Source organism: Populus trichocarpa, chromosome 6, assembly GCF_000002775.5.
Source record: "Populus trichocarpa isolate Nisqually-1 chromosome 6, P.trichocarpa_v4.1, whole genome shotgun sequence".
Taxonomy (NCBI): domain Eukaryota; kingdom Viridiplantae; phylum Streptophyta; class Magnoliopsida; order Malpighiales; family Salicaceae; genus Populus; species Populus trichocarpa.
In genome coordinates this window covers 27,265,825-27,282,469 of record NC_037290.2, presented here as the reverse complement: position 1 = coordinate 27,282,469, position 16,645 = coordinate 27,265,825, and the positions used below count along the sequence as shown (strand labels likewise).

Below are 16,645 nucleotides of genomic sequence, written 5' to 3'. Positions count from 1 at the left end.
GAGAAACCACTGGTGGTGGCTTTGAAACACTTAGAGGGGATAAAACACACTGTTTTATTTCAACAACAATAAGCTTACAAATTAAACAAAAGCTTTTAAAACATACCCTCTCTTTTTCTCTAATCTCTCCACACATAATAGCGTAAACTTAGCTGTCTATTTATACACAAATTGAAAGTAAGAAAAAATCAAACTTCAAGTGTGAAGGCGGCTGGCGGCATACAGCTGGCGGCTGGTGGCTGCAAGTGGTGGTTGGTGGTTGCCTTCCTTGACCTTCTAGAGATTGAGTTTACTTCAACACAAACAAGTTTGTTTCTTGTCCTCAGCACGGATGCGTTTAGAAAGATGCAAAATGTAAAATTTCTCCAGCTAAATTACACAAGTTCTACAGAAGTTATGAACACTTTCCCAAGAATTTGATGTAGTTATGTTGGCATGGATTCCCTTTGAGATCCAAACCAAAGCACTTTTGCTTGGAGAAGCTTGTGGCTCCTTATCTAATCCAGAACTAGTCTAATTGTTGCTTGGAAAGGCAAACTGGTATGTATCTAGTCTCTCTATACAGCTATCTCTCTTATTTTCAATGGACAACAACTGATTTCAAGTGTTTTCACAATCTCTTCCAAAATTTAAAATTCTTGATCTCCGTTGCTCATTTTATAAGTTCTGCTTTATTTCAACTCTACATTTTTGTTCTTGTATATCTAGAAAATTTTCCCTTTGCTCATTTTATAAATTCTGCTTTGATGGAACAGATAGAACTTTAGGGCAACAGATTCAATGTTGTCCTTGAATATGATGAAAATGAGATGTTTAGGTGGTTTCACGAGGAGGAAGAACAGGAGTAGCTACTTTAGAAAGAGTATGTAGAGTACTTGCAATTCAAAATATCCTCACCCGCTGCGCACCGGATATGTGGCTTTGATCTATTCACCGAGTCTGGGTTTCTTACCCCTTAATTTTTCGATAGAATTTTTGGCCGAAATGATGTCAATAGCCATCAACTTCTCCTCTTAATTAGATTTTTCTAACTTGATTCTTACTTCAGGATGTCAATAGCCATCAACTTCTGGAGTTTATTTTCTAACTTTTTTCTTACTTCACCATGTCAATAGCCGTCAACTCCTGGCACCAAAATTTTCCATGCATAACTGGTCAAGCCTAGACATTCCGACTTTCTGCTTCCGGCATTAATTAGCCATGGAAAATTCCTCACGCGGAAACGTTCCATACCATAGAGAGAGGGGACTTGTAGGGATGACTTGTCTTAAAATTACAATCCCACCCTTTCTCTCTCAATTTTAAAACCATTCGCCCATGTCTTGGGCCCAGTTGTAGAGTTGGTCTGATTACATATATAGGGTGTGTTTGGTATTATATGTTGGAAGTATTTTTAAAAAAATTAAATTTTTTTTTACTTTTTTTACTTTAAATTTATATTTTTTGATCTTTTCAGATTATTTTGATGTGCTAATGTCAAAATTAATTTTTAAAAAATAAAAAAATATTATTTTAATGTGTTTTGGAATGAAAAACATTTTGAAAAGCAACCGTTACCATACTTCCAAACATGCTTTTAAAATAAATTTCGGGTAACTGCGTTATCCAATTAACTTAGGTCAATTATTTTATAAAAATAAAATTATTTTATTTTTTGTTTTAAAATAAATTATTTGATGTTGATCTGATTCAATTTCATTCGAAGTTAGCAAGACTTAGTTAAATTAATATTTTTTTATTTAAATTTTATTTATAAAAAATCTAATTTAGGAGTTTTTTATATCCGAGAACAAACTATTAAACACCTCAAATTCCATAAATCTTAAATTCTAAATAAACAAGAAATTAGATTATTTAAATGAAATACTAATCTAAAAATTATACTGGTTGACTAATTTATTTAATTTAACCAATTGCTTTGTTTTTCAATTAATTCTTCATAAATCTACTTTACTTTCAACAGATTCAAATGGTGCAACAAGAATTGCAGGCCCAAGTAAACTTCCCAAGTCAGATATGAAGAGCCTTATCCTCCACGTGCCTTTATCTTACTGGTGGGTGAACTAAGAAGAACCGTGTGAGTTGATGGGAGGGATTATGTGTTGTGTGTGTGTCTAATGTCCCTTTTGGTAATTATAGCAAGAATTACAGGCCCTAGTACACTATACGCGTGATAAATGATTTGAGCAAATTAAAAAAGAAAAAGGTCCTCACGCGGAAATGGCCCATACCACAGCGACTTCTAAGGCTGACTTTATAGCATCTCCAACGTAATATTATTTTAGTTTTTTTATGTTTAGTTTACATATTTAAAAAAAAAATACTAAATAAAATGTTAAAATATTTTAAAGAGAAACCTTACCTATATACTTTTGCTGTCTTATTAAAATGATTCGTTCTTATTAAATATGAGATTCGGGTCATGATAAATGTTGTCCCAGAATCAAAGAAACAGATATACTTTTGCTGTCTTATTAAAATGATTCGTTCTCTGCAATATGTAAAAAAATTACATATCTGAGATTAATAGTTGGAAGTGCCGGAAGAAAAATCAGTATTTGAGAGAAAAACAATCTTATTAAGTGTTTTTTTCTTGTGTATTGCTCTCTATATATTTATTTATGTTAATTATATTTTTTATCCTAAATTTATTTATTGACCTCAAATTCTAAATAAATAAGAAATTAAATTACTTCAAAAAGAATATTAATGAACAAGAAATATAGTTTTGCCAACTTAATCAGTTAATCAATTTATTTAATTTAAATGGTTACTTCATTTCAACTAATTGACCGATTCTCAACCGTTAAACTAATTTAACTAATTCTTCATAAATCTACTTTACTTTCAACAGAAAGAATTACAGGCCCTAGAAAACTTTCCAAGTCAGATATGAAGAGCCGTGTGAGTTGATGAGAGGGATTATGTGTTGTGTGTGTGTCTAATGTCCCTTTTGGTGATTATAACATGAATTAAAGGCCCTAGTAAACGCGTGATAAATGATTTGAGAAAATTAAAAAAAGAAAAAGGGTCCTCACGCGGGAAATGGCCCATACCACAGCGACTTGTAAGCCTGACTTAAAAGCAGAAAATTGATGAACTGATAAGAGAACATCAGCGAAGGGAAAGTGAAGATTGCAGGTACTCTCTCTCTCTTATCACTTAAATTAATTCACTGTTAGAAACTAATTATTGATAATCTCATCATCCGATTTTGTTGGTTCAGCATAGAGATTTATCATGTGTACAGATATTTTAAAGAAAAAATAAGATAATAATATATGAACACTTCAGCTTATTGGTGTGCTGTCGATCTTGAAAACTGTTTTATTTTGTTCAGATCTTTGAAAAGTCTTATCTTTGCTAGACTCGAAATGGCTGCTGGGAAATATCAAGAATCCTACTCTTCCCGGTTTTCTTATTGTAAATATCAAGTGTTCTTGAGTTTTAGAGGTGAAGACACCCGCAAGAACTTTACCGATCACCTCTACAAGGCCCTGGTTGATGCAGGGTTTCACACATTTAGAGATGATGATGAAATTCGGAGAGGAAAGAATATACAGCTGGAGCTCCAGAAGGCAATACAACAATCAAAAATAGCGATAATCGTGTTCTCCAAAAACTATGCTTGGTCGAGATGGTGCCTCGATGAACTTGTAAAGATCATGGAACGTAATAGGAATGCTGACTGCATAGTTTTCCCAGTATTCTATCATGTGGATCCATCTGAAGTCAGAAATCAAAATGGGAGCTTCGCTGCAGCATTTGTTGAACATGAAAAGCACTACAAGGAGGAGATGGAGCGGGTGAATGGGTGGAGGATTGCTTTGAAGGAAGTTGCAAATTTAGCTGGAATGGATTTAGGAGATGGGTAAGTAATATCTCTTGATGAAACTATACATAGCATAAGACTAGAATGCTGGTCGTGAACTCTTAATTTCTTTCGGTTAAGTGTACTGATAAGAAAACATATAAGAAAAATAAAATAAAATACTTATAATTTCTTCTTCTTCTTCTTCTTCTTTTCGATCATGATTTGGTTTTAATAGGTGGTGATAAGACACCCACAAATTTAACTATCAATCATGGACACGAAACCCTGTTTAATTTCTTAGCTAAATGTTGTTTATTTCTATCCTTTATAGAGAGGCTACTAATTATCCCACGTTGTATTTTACTTTTTGATGTAGGTACGAGGCACAGTTTGTCCAATCTATTGTGGAGAATGTCTCAAAGAATTTGGATCCAAAAATATTTTATGTCCCCCTTCATTTCATTGGAAGAGATCCTCTAGTACAGGATATCAACTCATGGTTGCAAGATGGATCCCATGGTGCTGCCATTGCTTTACTCTATGGAATAGGTGGAGTTGGAAAGACAGCCATAGCTAAGAGTGTTTTTAACCAGAACTATTATACATTTGAAGGAAAGAGCTTTCTATCAAATTTTAGGTCAAAGGATATAGTTTGCCTACAGAGGCAACTTCTTTTCGACATCCTAAACAAGACTGTTGAGATAAATGATCCTGATGAAGGAATTCTGAAGATTAAGGATGCATTATGTTGCAGAAGAACTCTTATTGTTCTAGATGATGTGGACAAAAGGGACCAATTCAATAAAATCATTGGCATGCAAAATTGGCTTTGTAAAGGAAGTAAAATCATTGTAACAACCAGAAATAAGGGTTTGTTTTCAGCTAATGATATTGAGGGGGTCCGGTGCAAAGTTGGACCGCTAGATGATGAAAAATCACTTGAGCTTTTCAGTTGGAATGCCTTTGGACAAGCTAACCCTGTTGATGGTTTTGTGGAAGACTCTTGGAGAATAGTACATCATTGTAATGGACTTCCATTAGCTCTTGGAGTTATTGGCTCTTCATTGTCCGGAAAAGGAAGAGAAATATGGGAAAGCGCATTACAACAAATGGAAGTGATTCTTAATTTTGAAGTTCAAAAGGTTCTTCGAATAAGTTACGACTTTCTTGATGGTGATTATCCGAAGAACTTATTCCTTGATGTCGCATGTTTCTTCAATGGAATGGATGTGGATGATGCAGTTAGGATACTGGATGGGCTCGATAAAGGTGCAAGATTTGGGATTGACAATCTCATCGATAGATGTCTTGTTGAAATCAACAATGATAAAAGGTTGTGGATGCATCAACTAGTAAGAGATATGGGAAGGGAAATTGCTCGTCAAGAATCTCCCAAATGTCAAAGAATATGGCGTCACGAGGATGCTTTTACCGTTTTGAAAGGAACTACTGTAAGTAGCTCAATTTTTTTATTTGTCTACTTAAATGGTTTGCGGTGACTTAAAATATTCATTCTTTTAAAAAAAATTCATTCTTTTAATTTCCTTTCTCATGTGCTTTTAATATTTTTGATGCAGGATGCCGAAAAATTGCGAGGCCTTACCCTGGATATGCATGCATTAATGGAAGATGATTATGCAGAAGTTGTCTGTACCAATTTAATGGTTCGCAGCAAGCGTCGCAGGCTTAACTTCTTTCAACAATGGCTTTCTGACTTTTTCGATGGAGAAAAATTACAAACTGGCCAAACAAGTTTGTTTCCCATCCTCAAAACAGATGCTTTTAGAAAGATGCCAGATATAAAATTGTTAGCATTATGGAGACAACAATGACCCACCATGTGCAAGTGGGAATACCTAATCCCCCTTTTGCACATGGTGGAGGACACAAAGTGGAGGCAACGGTGGGCATCAATCATGCCCCTTCAATCATCCATTGTATATGTATAGCTATGTGTGTGTGTGTGCTCAGGTGTGTATGAAGAACACAGAGAGCAGCGTGAGAAACACAGAGAGAAGAGAGAACAGAGAAGAATAGAGAGAGCTTGAGAGAGTAGAGTTGAGTTGAGAAAGTTTTATCTCCTCCTCCTTTGTTTGTATTGTTTGTAAGTTTCATTAATACAAACCAGTAGCTCCGTGGAGTAGGCAAGTTGCCGAACCACGTAAATTGTGTGTGTTTGAGTTCTGGAAATATCCCAACAACTGGTATCAGAGCTTGTTCTTGACAAAGAGGGTGTTTGATCCAAACTCAAAAATCAAAGTTCTCCAAACGTGTTTTTGAACATACCATCGTGTAGAGGACAACCGGAAGAATCCACTGTTGAAAACCCGGCGAAGAACCGACGTCCTGCATGCCCGCACGCGCTCCCACGCGCCGACGTCCAGACTGCCCACGCGCACCAACGCACCGTACGCGCGCCACGCTCCATCTTCGCCCGGCTTCTGCAAAACGGGTCGGGCTGACCCGCCACGTTAGCACATCCGTACGGTCAACGTCCGCGTCACCTGCCACGTCACCTGCCACGTCATCCGACTGAGTTTTGTTCCGATGTGTCGCAGAAGCTAATATTCTGACACGTGGCTACATCATCACCGTTGAGGGGTTTTGATCCAGTACGACGCAGGATCCAATCAGTTGACACGTGGTTAAATCAGGACCACGCTTGAGTATTGATCCAGTGTGACGCAGGACCTAATCTGCTGACACGTGGCTTCATCAGAACCGCTACTGAGTTTTTGATCCGGTGCGACGCAGGCGGTACTCTGGCTGACACGCGGCTGCATCTGCACCGTCCGTTAATCCAAAACTTTGATTGCTAAAATCTGAGCCATCCGAAGTCCGATTGGAGTGATCTCAGTGTAATTTCCAAGGTTTTCGGCCGTTCCGGACACATCTGTAAGGTCAGATTTGGGAAATTCGAATCGGAGAAGTAGTAAAAATGGCAGATGAAATAAAAGCAGCTGGAATTGAAAAATTTGACGGGACAGATTTTGGATACTGGAAAATGCAAATTGAGGATTATCTATATGGGAAGAAACTTCATCTTCCCTTGTTGGGGAGCAAACCAGAAAATATGCAAGAAGAAGATTGGTTACTTCTTGATAGACAAGTTCTGGGCATTGTCCGGTTATCCTTATCAAGAAGAGTTGCTCACAATGTTACGAAAGAAAGATCCACTGCAAGATTGATGGAAGCCTTGTCTGGGATGTATGAGAAGCCATCAGCAAATAATAAAGTGCACCTGATGAAAAAGTTGTTTAACTTGAAGATGGTCGAAAACACTTCCGTTACGCAACACCTCAACAACTTCAATACCATCACAAATCAATTATCATCTGTTGAGATTGAGTTTGATGATGAGATTAGTGCACTCATCTTGCTAGCTTCACTTCCAAGCAGTTGGGAAGGCATGAGGACAGCCGTGAGCAATTCAGCTGGAAAATCCAAACTGAAGTATGATGACATTCGAGACTTGATTTTGGCTGAAGAAGTGTGAAGGAAAGACTCGGGTGAAAGTTCAAGCTCAGGATCAGCTCTCAACATCAACACTCGAGGGAGGAGACATGATAGAGGCTTATCCAGAGGCAGATCAAAATCAAGATATAGAAGTAAAAGCAAGTTTGGACCCAGAAAGCAGGTTGAATGTTGGAATTGTGGCAAACCCGGTCATTTCATGAGGAATTGCACAAAACCGAAAAAACCTGAAGCTGACTCTGCAAACGCTACCACAGATGAGGTACATGATGCTTTGATTCTTGCTGTACAAAGTCCAATTGATGATTGGATTCTTGATTCTGGTGCTTCATTTCACTGTACACCTAACCATGACATGATGCTAAACTATGTTGCTGGAGATTATGGTGTGGTCTATCTGGCCGATGGACAACCAATGGCTGTTGTGGGTATAGGAGATGTGCAAATCAAGACAATGAATGGATCTACATGGAACTTGCAGAATGTCAGGCATGTTCCTGGATTAATGAAGAAGTTGATCTCTGTTGGACAGCTTGACGATAGTGGTCATGAAATACGTTTTGCTGGAGGTATGTGGAAAGTATCAAAGGGTGCAATGGTTTTAGCTCGTGGAAAGAAAACCGGCACCCTGTATATGACCACAAGAGTTGCAGACACCATTGCCACTACAGAAGCAGAAAATCAGGCACAACTATGGCACTGTAGACTTGGCCATATGAGTCAAAAGGGGATGAAGATACTTCAGTCAAAGGGAAAGCTGGCAGAATTAAAAAATGTCGATCTAGACATTTGTGAAAGCTGTGTTCTTGGAAAACAGAAGAAGCTCAGTTTCTTAAAGGTTGGCACGACCTTAAGACCAAGAAAGCTAGAACTGGTGCACACAGATTTATGGGGACCGTCTCCAGTAGCATCTCTTGGAGGTTCTCGGTATTACGTCACCTTCATTGATGATTACAGCAGAAAGGTGTGGGTCTACTTTCTGAAAAATAAATCTGATGTGTTTGAAACATTCAAGAAATGGAAGGCTATGGTTGAGACTGAATCAGGTCTAAAGTTGAAATGCTTAAGGTCTGATAATGGAGGAGAATACATTGATGGAGGTTTCAAGGAGTATTGTGCTGTCAATGGTATCAGAATGGAAAAGACCGTTCCAGGCACACCGCAACAGAATGGCGTTGCTGAACGGATGAACAGGACCATCAATGAACGAGCTAGAAGCATGAGGTTGCATTCAGGGTTACCTCAAACATTCTGGGCTGACGCAGTTCATACCGCAGTTTACTTGATCAACCGTGGACCATCAGTTCCTTTGGAGTTCAGACTGCCCGAGGAAGTATGGAGAGGAAAAGAGGTACAACTCTCTCATTTAAAGGTCTTTAGGTGTGTTTCCTATGTTCATATAGATTCTGATGCTCGCAATAAGTTGGATGCCAAATCCAAGAAATGTTTCTTCATCGGCTATGGAGATGAAGAATTTGGCTTTCGGTTCTGGGATGATCAGAATAGAAAGATTATCAGAAGCAGGAACGTGATCTTCAATGAGAAAGTTCTGTACAAAGACAGATCAAGTGCAGAAACAGATAAGGCTGATTCAGATACAAGTCCATAAGGATCTGAATTCATAAGATTAGAAGGCCTTCCCGATGTTACTGAGTAGAACAACAATCAAGAGTCTTTACAAGAAGACTTAAGCATATCTGTACCCGCGACTACACAAGAAGATGCGGAGCCAATTGAACCAGCTGTTCGCAGGTCTTCGAGGACGATAAAGCCCCCGCAACGGTTCACACTTTTACTGAATTACATTTTGTTGACAGATGGTGGTGAACCGCTAACTTATGAAGAATCCTTACAAGATGGAAACTCAAGCAAATGGGAGTTAGCCATGAAGGATGAGATGAGTTCGTTGCTGAAGAACAAGACTTGGGAGCTAACCACACTGCCTGAAGGAAAGAAGGCTTTACAAAACAAGTGGGTTTACAGAGTGAAGACTGAGCATGACAGAAGCAAACGGTTCAAGGCAAGACTTGTTGTAAAAGGGTTTCAACAAAAGAAAGGCATCGACTACTCTGAGATATTTTCTCCAGTTGTGAAGCTCACAACAATCAGAGTTGTTCTGGGGATAGTAGCTGCAGAAAATTTACATCTTGAACAGTTAGATGTAAAAACAGCATTCCTTCATGGTAACTTGGAGGAAGATATTTACATGCAACAGCCAGAGGGGTTTGCAATGCAAGGAAAGGAGAATCAAGTCTGCAAGTTACAGAAAAGCCTATACGGTTTGAAGCAAGCTCCAAGACAGTGGTACAAGAAGTTTGACAACTTCATGTGCAGTTCCGGGTATACAAGATGCCAAGCTGATCATTGTTGCTATGTCAAACATTTTGACAACTCCTACATCATTCTACTATTATATGTAGATGATATGTTGATTGCAGGATCCAGCATTGAGGAGATTGATAAGCTGAAACAGCAGTTGTCAAAACAGTTTGAAATGAAGGATCTGGGAGCTGCTAAACAAATACTTGGCATGAGAATCTTCAGAGATAAAGACAAAGGCGTACTAAAGCTTTCACAAACAAAGTATGTCAAGAAGGTTCTCAGCAGGTTTAGTATGGATAATACTAAACCAGTAAGTACACCACTGGGGAATCATTTCAAGCTCAGCAAAGATCAGTCACCAAAAACTGAGCAAGAATGTGGATACATGGATAAGATTCCATACGCCTCAGCTATCGGCTCTTTGATGTATGCTATGGTTTGTACCAGACCAGACATTGTCCATGCAGTGGGAGTTGTAAGCCGATATATGAGCAATCCTGGAAAGCAGCATTGGGAGGCGGTCAAATGGATCATGAGGTACTTAAAAGGTTCCTCGGAAACTTGTCTCAGTTTCACAGCTGGTGGTTTGAAACTTGAAGGTTTTGTAGATGCTGATCTAGCAGGAGATGTTGATAGCAGAAAGAGCACTACAGGATATGTTTATACTCTAGGAGGTACTGCTGTTTCATGGAGTTCTACCTTGCAAAAGATCGTTGCTCTTTCAACAACAGAAGCTGAATATGTTGCAGTCTCAGAATCTGCAAAAGAGATAGTATGGTTGCAGAGTTTCTTGAAAGAATTGGGCAAGTTGAATGGAAAGGGTACTTTGTATAGCGACAGTCAGAGTGCAATCTTCCTTGCCAAGAATCCAGCATTTCACTCCACGACGAAGCATATTCAGATCAAATATCACTTCATCCGACAACTGCTGGACGACGAGCAACTAATGCTAGAAAAGGTCTGTGGAAGCAAGAATCCAGCTGACATGTTAACCAAAGGAGTTACACTTGATAAACTGAAGTTGTGTAAAACTTCAGTTGGCCTTCAAGGATAAAAAAAAAAAAAAAAAGGGATTTCATTGCTTGTCTCCAAGTGGGAGATTGTTAGCATTATGGAGACAGCAATGACCCACCATGTGCAAGTGGGAATACCTAATCCCCCTTTTGCACATGGTGGAGGACACAAAGTGGAGGCAACGGTGGGCATCAATCATGCCCCTTCAATCATCCATTGTATATGTATAGCTATGTGTGTGTGTGTGCTCAGGTGTGTATGAAGAACACAGAGAGCAGCGTGAGAAACACAGAGAGAAGAGAGAACAGAGAAGAATAGAGAGAGCTTGAGAGAGTAGAGTTGAGTTGAGAGAGTTTTATCTCCTCCTCCTTTGTTTGTATTGTTTGTAAGTTTCATTAATACAAACCAGTAGCTCCGTGGAGTAGACAAGTTGCCGAACCACGTAAATTGTGTGTGTTTGAGTTCTGGAAATATCCCAACAAAAATTTCTCCAACTAAATTACACGAAGTTCTATGGAAGTTTTGAGCACTTCCCTAAGAATTTGATATGGTTATGTTGGCATGGATTCTCTTCGAGATCCATACCAAATCACGTATGTTTGGAGAAGCTGGTGGTTCTTGATCTATCCAGAAGCTGTCTAGTTGATGCTTGGAAAGGCAAACCGGTATGTATCGAGTCTCTCGCTATAGCAATCTCTTTGGTTTTCAATTGATAACAACTAAATTCTTGTATTTTCGCAGTTTTTTCCAAAATTGAAAATTCTTGATCTCCGTCACTCTCATGATCTCATTAGAACCCCAGACTTCTCGGGTCTCCCAGCCCTTGAAAAACTAATACTTGAAGACTGCATCCGTTTGGTTCAAATTCATGAATCTATTGGTGATTTACAAAGATTGTTGATCTTAAATCTAAGAAATTGTACAAGTCTTATGGAGCTTCCAGAAGAAATGAGTAGATTGAATTCACTTCAAGAGCTGGTTTTAGGTGGTTGCTCAAATCTTGACAGCTTGAATATGGAGTTAGAGCATCATCAGTGGCGCAGCTTGCTTCAAAGCGATGAAATTGTTGCAAGTACATCACACATTACATCTCTTCCATTGAAGCTATTCTTTCCCTCTAGGTTTTCAGCGAGGAAAATATTGAGATTTACGTTGTTTTCGCTGCCACGCTCCTTGACGAGACTAGATTTAAGTGGAACTCCAATTCGTTTTCTTCCAGAAAGCATCAAGGATCTTGGTCCACTCAGACATCTATATTTAAGAAATTGCAAAATGCTTCAGGCACTCCTAGAGCTTCCATCCCATTTGTGGTCGTTAGATGTGTCCTTTTGCTATTCACTGCAAAGACCTGCAAATCCAAACAGTTCGAATAAAGCAGATGGTTGTGATCAATTTGTCGAGTTCCAAGATTGGATAAAGCAAGAATTAATCCAAACGTTTGACTCACACGTGTTCAGAATAATGGAAACGGTTTGTGCTCAAATACAGCCATCGAGATTTCAGGTCCTCCCTCACCCATTTTATTGTTTTTGAAATCTACATTTGATTGAATATTTGTCATTTGCTCATTTTATAGACATTGTTTTGGTGGTACAGATGACATTTGTATATGGCAAATTCAACTTTGTCAACTTTGTATTTGATGAAGATGAGATGTTAAGGAGGTTTCATGAAGAGGAAGAAGAGGATAAATGGCTAATTCAGAATGAGTTTACAGATAACTTTTCATTCAAAATATCCTCACCTCCTGCGCACCGGATATGTGGCTTTAATCTGTTCACAAGGTTTAGTGTGACGTCAGAGTACAGTTGCCATGAAGAAGTTGGTATTGGAATCAGAAACAATATCAGTGGTCAATCCTTGAGTCGTCAAGGGGTCTTCCCTGCGTGTAACATGCGGAGGTTTCGTGAAATCCAATCGCTAAGCCACTGGAAATTAGGGGCCAATGATCCTACATTTGATAATGGTGATGACGTGAGTATTTCAGTGCTTCCACATGATCCATCGCTAAGCAACTGGATTTTCGCCACATATGATAACGGTGATGACATGAGTATTTCAGTGCTTCAACATGAGCCAGCTATTCAAATAAGGACGATTGGTATCCAATGGTTGCATGAAGAGGAAGGAAATGATAATGATATCCAATCAAAGAATGAAGATATCACATCCCATTGCAGCAGCTCATCAAACAGTGAAGTTATCAATGCCCACAACAGTAGCGATGAAGATGACGTACTCAAAGTAGGAATAGCTTCTCATATTTTTAGAAATTATTATTGCCTTTCCCATTATAATCATGATGCCATGGAAGCAAGGATGTGGACTTTTGAAAAGAAAGTTCCAGAGGCAATAGAACAATGATAGGTTGAATTAAACAATTGGTGATTTTTAATAGTTGTATAATACGGACCTTGCATTAAGAGTTTTCAATCATTTGCTCAATAAATTAAAAATTCCAAAGAACAAATCAATATTTCTTACCTTACTTTGTCTTATAATTCGGAGAAAAGATGCCATAAAGACTTTGACGTGTATGCTGATGCTGTACATCCAAAGATAAAATAATTTATAAAATAATCAGGCAGTATATAAGGGGTAGACAAAATGGAACTTAATCTTGAACGAACAGAAGATACAGTCAATGATCTTTCATGCTTTACCGTTGAGTGAGAATGACGAGCACATGGCTGTTCGCCATTAACAGAGACCTCTTTGTAGCATTTTGGATCTGCACGGTCTGGAAAAGCAGGTTGGTGATGCTTTTTATCAATATGTGGTGCAAACACAAAAAGTACATGGATCCCCACATTTCAAAACTTGATTTTATTGTTACCAAATAAATGTTTATTGCGGTTTGTATGAAACGCAGAAGTAACCATGTAAACCAACGCTTTCTTTCTAGTGTTTAGAACATGCAACGATGATAAGATTGTATCATTGTTAAGTCTACCAAAAACATATATGTTTGAGCCAGCTGCTACTGCTGCTGCAAGTCAATGTCTGTGAAACATATACAAAGCATCAAAAAGTACAAAATCAACAGATGTTCTGCAAGATGACACTACCTCAAGACAACTAAAGTAACATCCAGAATCAGGGCTCTGCAAATTAATGAAAATTATCAGTGTGGACATTACCATCCCCATTTTCTGTTCTCTCCAGCTGATCATCATCCCCTTGTTGCTGCTCACCATTTTCCAAGACTGTGAACTCCACAAACCCATTTGCTGTTTTCTCTTAAACAACTAAAAAACGCTTGAGTTCTCTTCCAATTTTTCGATGAGCCAAGTCAACAGGAAACCCTCACATACTTTTTTGACAACACAATCCTATTACTATCACACCATGGAACCTCCATTCTTATAGAACCCCCACTCAATAAACCTCTTGCCATCAGCACTTGTAATCCCTGATTCCCTAAACCCACACTTTATAGCCGAAGACACCAAACATTGTGCAGCTTCAATGTCCCTCCACTCCACAGCAATACTCAATGGCTCAAAACGGAACACCAGTCGGTAGCCGACCCAGAAGCTGATTCACATAAACAGATTATTGAGATTACACCACCCACCAATTAGAAAAAGGCACGTGGAGGATCATAACTCTGTTAAAATAATTCAGATCAGACACAAAAGAAAGCTAGAATTCTTAATAATCTGTTTATTATGAGTGCTTAGAGTTAACTTAAATACAAAGAAATTATATATAGGTTAAACTGAAAATATTATTTTACCATTAATAAATAATATTAAATAAATATATATAGGCAGCTACAAGCATCGATAATTTGCCAACTAGAAAACAAAAACGAGAAATGAAATGCGTCTTGGTAAAGAAATCTGCAATCTGCAAGGAAGAAGAAATAAAAGGTAAAGTAATGGTGTCATGCTTGAGATGATGACGAGTAAGATGATAATCGATCTCAATGTGCTTAGTTCGCTCATGAAAAACCGAGTTGTGAGCAATCTGAATAAAACTCTGGTTGTCACAATACATAGGAGTAGGATGAGAAAATGAAACTCTCATATCAGCAAGTAACCAACGTAAATAAACAATCTCTTTGGTAGTAGATGCCATGACTCGATATTCTGCTTCGGTGGATGATTGAGAAATAATAGATTGTTTCTTGCTCTTCCAAGAAATAAGAGAATCACCTAAAAAGATACAGAACTCGGTAACAGACTTGCGATCTGTGGGATCACTACCATGATCAGTATTAGAGTATGCACGCAGCTCCAATAAAGAGGTGGATGAAAGTAAAAAACTTTGAAAAACTGTACCCCGAAAATATCGCAAAATACGAAGAACAACTGCTTAGTGAACAATAGTAGGAGAAGTAACAAACTGACTAACAACATGAACATATGCAATATCTGGACGAGTAATGGTGAGATATATCAAGCTCCCAACAATAGTATGATATAAAATAGGATCTATCAAAGGTAAACCATCAGAAGAAGAGTACCTTGTGTTAACCTCAATATGAGTATCTATAGTCTTGTTATCAGTAAGTCTAGCCCGCTCAAGAATATCTGCAACATATTTGGATTGAGAAAGAAGTAACCTCTAGGTGAGTATGCCATCTCAATACCCCGAAAATATCAAAGATAACCCAAATCCTTCATTTCAAACCTTCTAGCCAACTCTATCTTCAAAACTAAAATATCGTCAATGTCATCACCAGTAATAATCATGTCATCAACATATAAAGACAGAATGATATGACCTACATCAGTGTACTTAATAAAAAGAGCAGAATCATGACTATTAAAAACAAAGCCAGGAGACGAGATCGCAATAGAGAATTTCTCAAACCAAGCACGGGGTGCTTGTTTTAGACCATATAATGCTTTCTTAAGCTTACAAACATATCCAGAGTCATGTGAAATACCAGGAGGGGGTGCCATATAAACTTCTTCTTGAAGATCTCCATTCAAGAAGGCATTTTTAACATCAAGCTAAGAGATATGCCACTGACGAATCAACGCTACGACAATAAGAGTACGAATAGTAGTCATTTTTGCAACAAGGGCAAATGTCTCCTCATAGTCCATACCATACTATTGAGAGTATCCTTTTGCAACCAGCCTAGCTTTGTATCGCTCAATAGACCCATCAAAATTAGTCTTGATCTTATACACCCAACAACAACCAACAACACTCTTACGAGGAGATAGAGGAACCAGATCCCAAGTATCTGTCTTATGCAAAGCAAAAAGTTCCTCTTCCATAGCTTGCTGTCAAAGCGAATCAAGAATTGCCTCTTTATTGTAAGAAGGCTCAAAGAGACATTGAATAGAAGCTAAAAAAAAGTAAATGATGAAGACTAACAAGAATAAGCAAAATTTGGTAGCTTTATGGACTTATGAATGTGGATGGACTGACATATAGGTGGATCCACAATCTCAGATGAAGCTTGAGGGGCTGTAGATGAGAATGGAGCTTCAGGTGTGCTAGAGAGTAAAGTATCAGTACCTGCAGAGTTATGGGTACAAATTGGTCGAACATGGGGAGAGTTATGACTATCAGAATCCTCAGAAAAGAGATTTATACAAATAAGATCAGGTTTAGTCAGGCCATGAGTAGTGGATGGAATAGAAAAGAAAAGTTTATGTTCGAGAAAGACAACATGACAAGATATATAAAGTTTCTGAGTTATTGGATCAAAACAACGATACCCCTTTTTACTTTCACTATAATCCAGAAAGACACAAATAGCGAATTGGGAGGATAGCTTACTGCGTTCTATATGAGGACGAAGAATGAAACAAGTACAACCAAAAACTCTAAGTGAGGAAAAATCAGGGACATACCCATATAATTTTTCAAAAGAAGATAGACACGAACTATGAGAAGATGGAATTGTATTAATCAACTTACAACAGTAAGGACAACCTCTCCCCAAAACTCATTAGGAATAGAAGCAGACAACAAGAGAGAACGAGCAGTTTCAACAATATGCCTATGTTTTTTTTCAGCAACATAATTTTGCTCATGATTATCTGTACATGAAGT

General features: G+C 38.1%; 3 protein-coding genes across 4 annotated transcripts in view; all 3 read left to right on the top strand.

Moving 5' to 3' along the window:
- The window catches only part of LOC7484319 (disease resistance protein RPV1), a 124,711-nt gene extending 118,549 nt beyond the window's left edge, over nucleotides 1-6,162 (top strand). The window contains exons 4-5 of the mRNA XM_052454041.1: nucleotides 4,191-5,265; nucleotides 5,392-6,162. Coding sequence (XP_052310001.1) covers nucleotides 4,191-5,265; nucleotides 5,392-5,646 — 1,330 coding nt within the window. The 3' untranslated portion in view covers nucleotides 5,647-6,162. The remainder of the gene's footprint in view (nucleotides 1-4,190; nucleotides 5,266-5,391) is intronic.
- LOC18102882 (disease resistance protein RPV1) overlaps nucleotides 1-16,645 on the top strand; it is a 202,412-nt gene that overhangs the window by 54,383 nt on the left and 131,384 nt on the right. The window contains exon 1 of one of the 2 annotated variants that reach the window (XM_052454040.1): nucleotides 3,076-3,141. The exons of the other annotated variant lie outside the window; for it this stretch is intronic. The gene's annotated coding sequence lies outside the window, so the exon portion shown is untranslated. Of the gene's footprint in view, nucleotides 1-3,075; nucleotides 3,142-16,645 lie in introns of those variants that run through there. 2 annotated transcript variants of the gene reach the window in all.
- On the top strand, nucleotides 11,112-13,085 carry LOC127905478 (uncharacterized). The gene is made up of 3 exons (XM_052454042.1): nucleotides 11,112-11,289; nucleotides 11,366-12,127; nucleotides 12,221-13,085. Exons 2-3 carry the CDS (start codon nucleotides 11,555-11,557, stop codon nucleotides 12,986-12,988), a joined length of 1,341 nt encoding a protein of 446 aa, XP_052310002.1. The 5' UTR covers nucleotides 11,112-11,289; nucleotides 11,366-11,554; the 3' UTR covers nucleotides 12,989-13,085.

Bases quoted from the DNA above. Each gene is read 5' to 3' on its own strand.
- LOC127905478 (XM_052454042.1), top strand. From the start codon at position 11,555: ATGGAGCTTCCAGAAGAAATGAGTAGATTGAATTCACTTCAAGAGCTG. The intron at 12,128-12,220 runs GTCCTCCCTCAC...TTGGTGGTACAG, and splicing joins TACAGCCATCGAGATTTCAG to ATGACATTTGTATATGGCAA.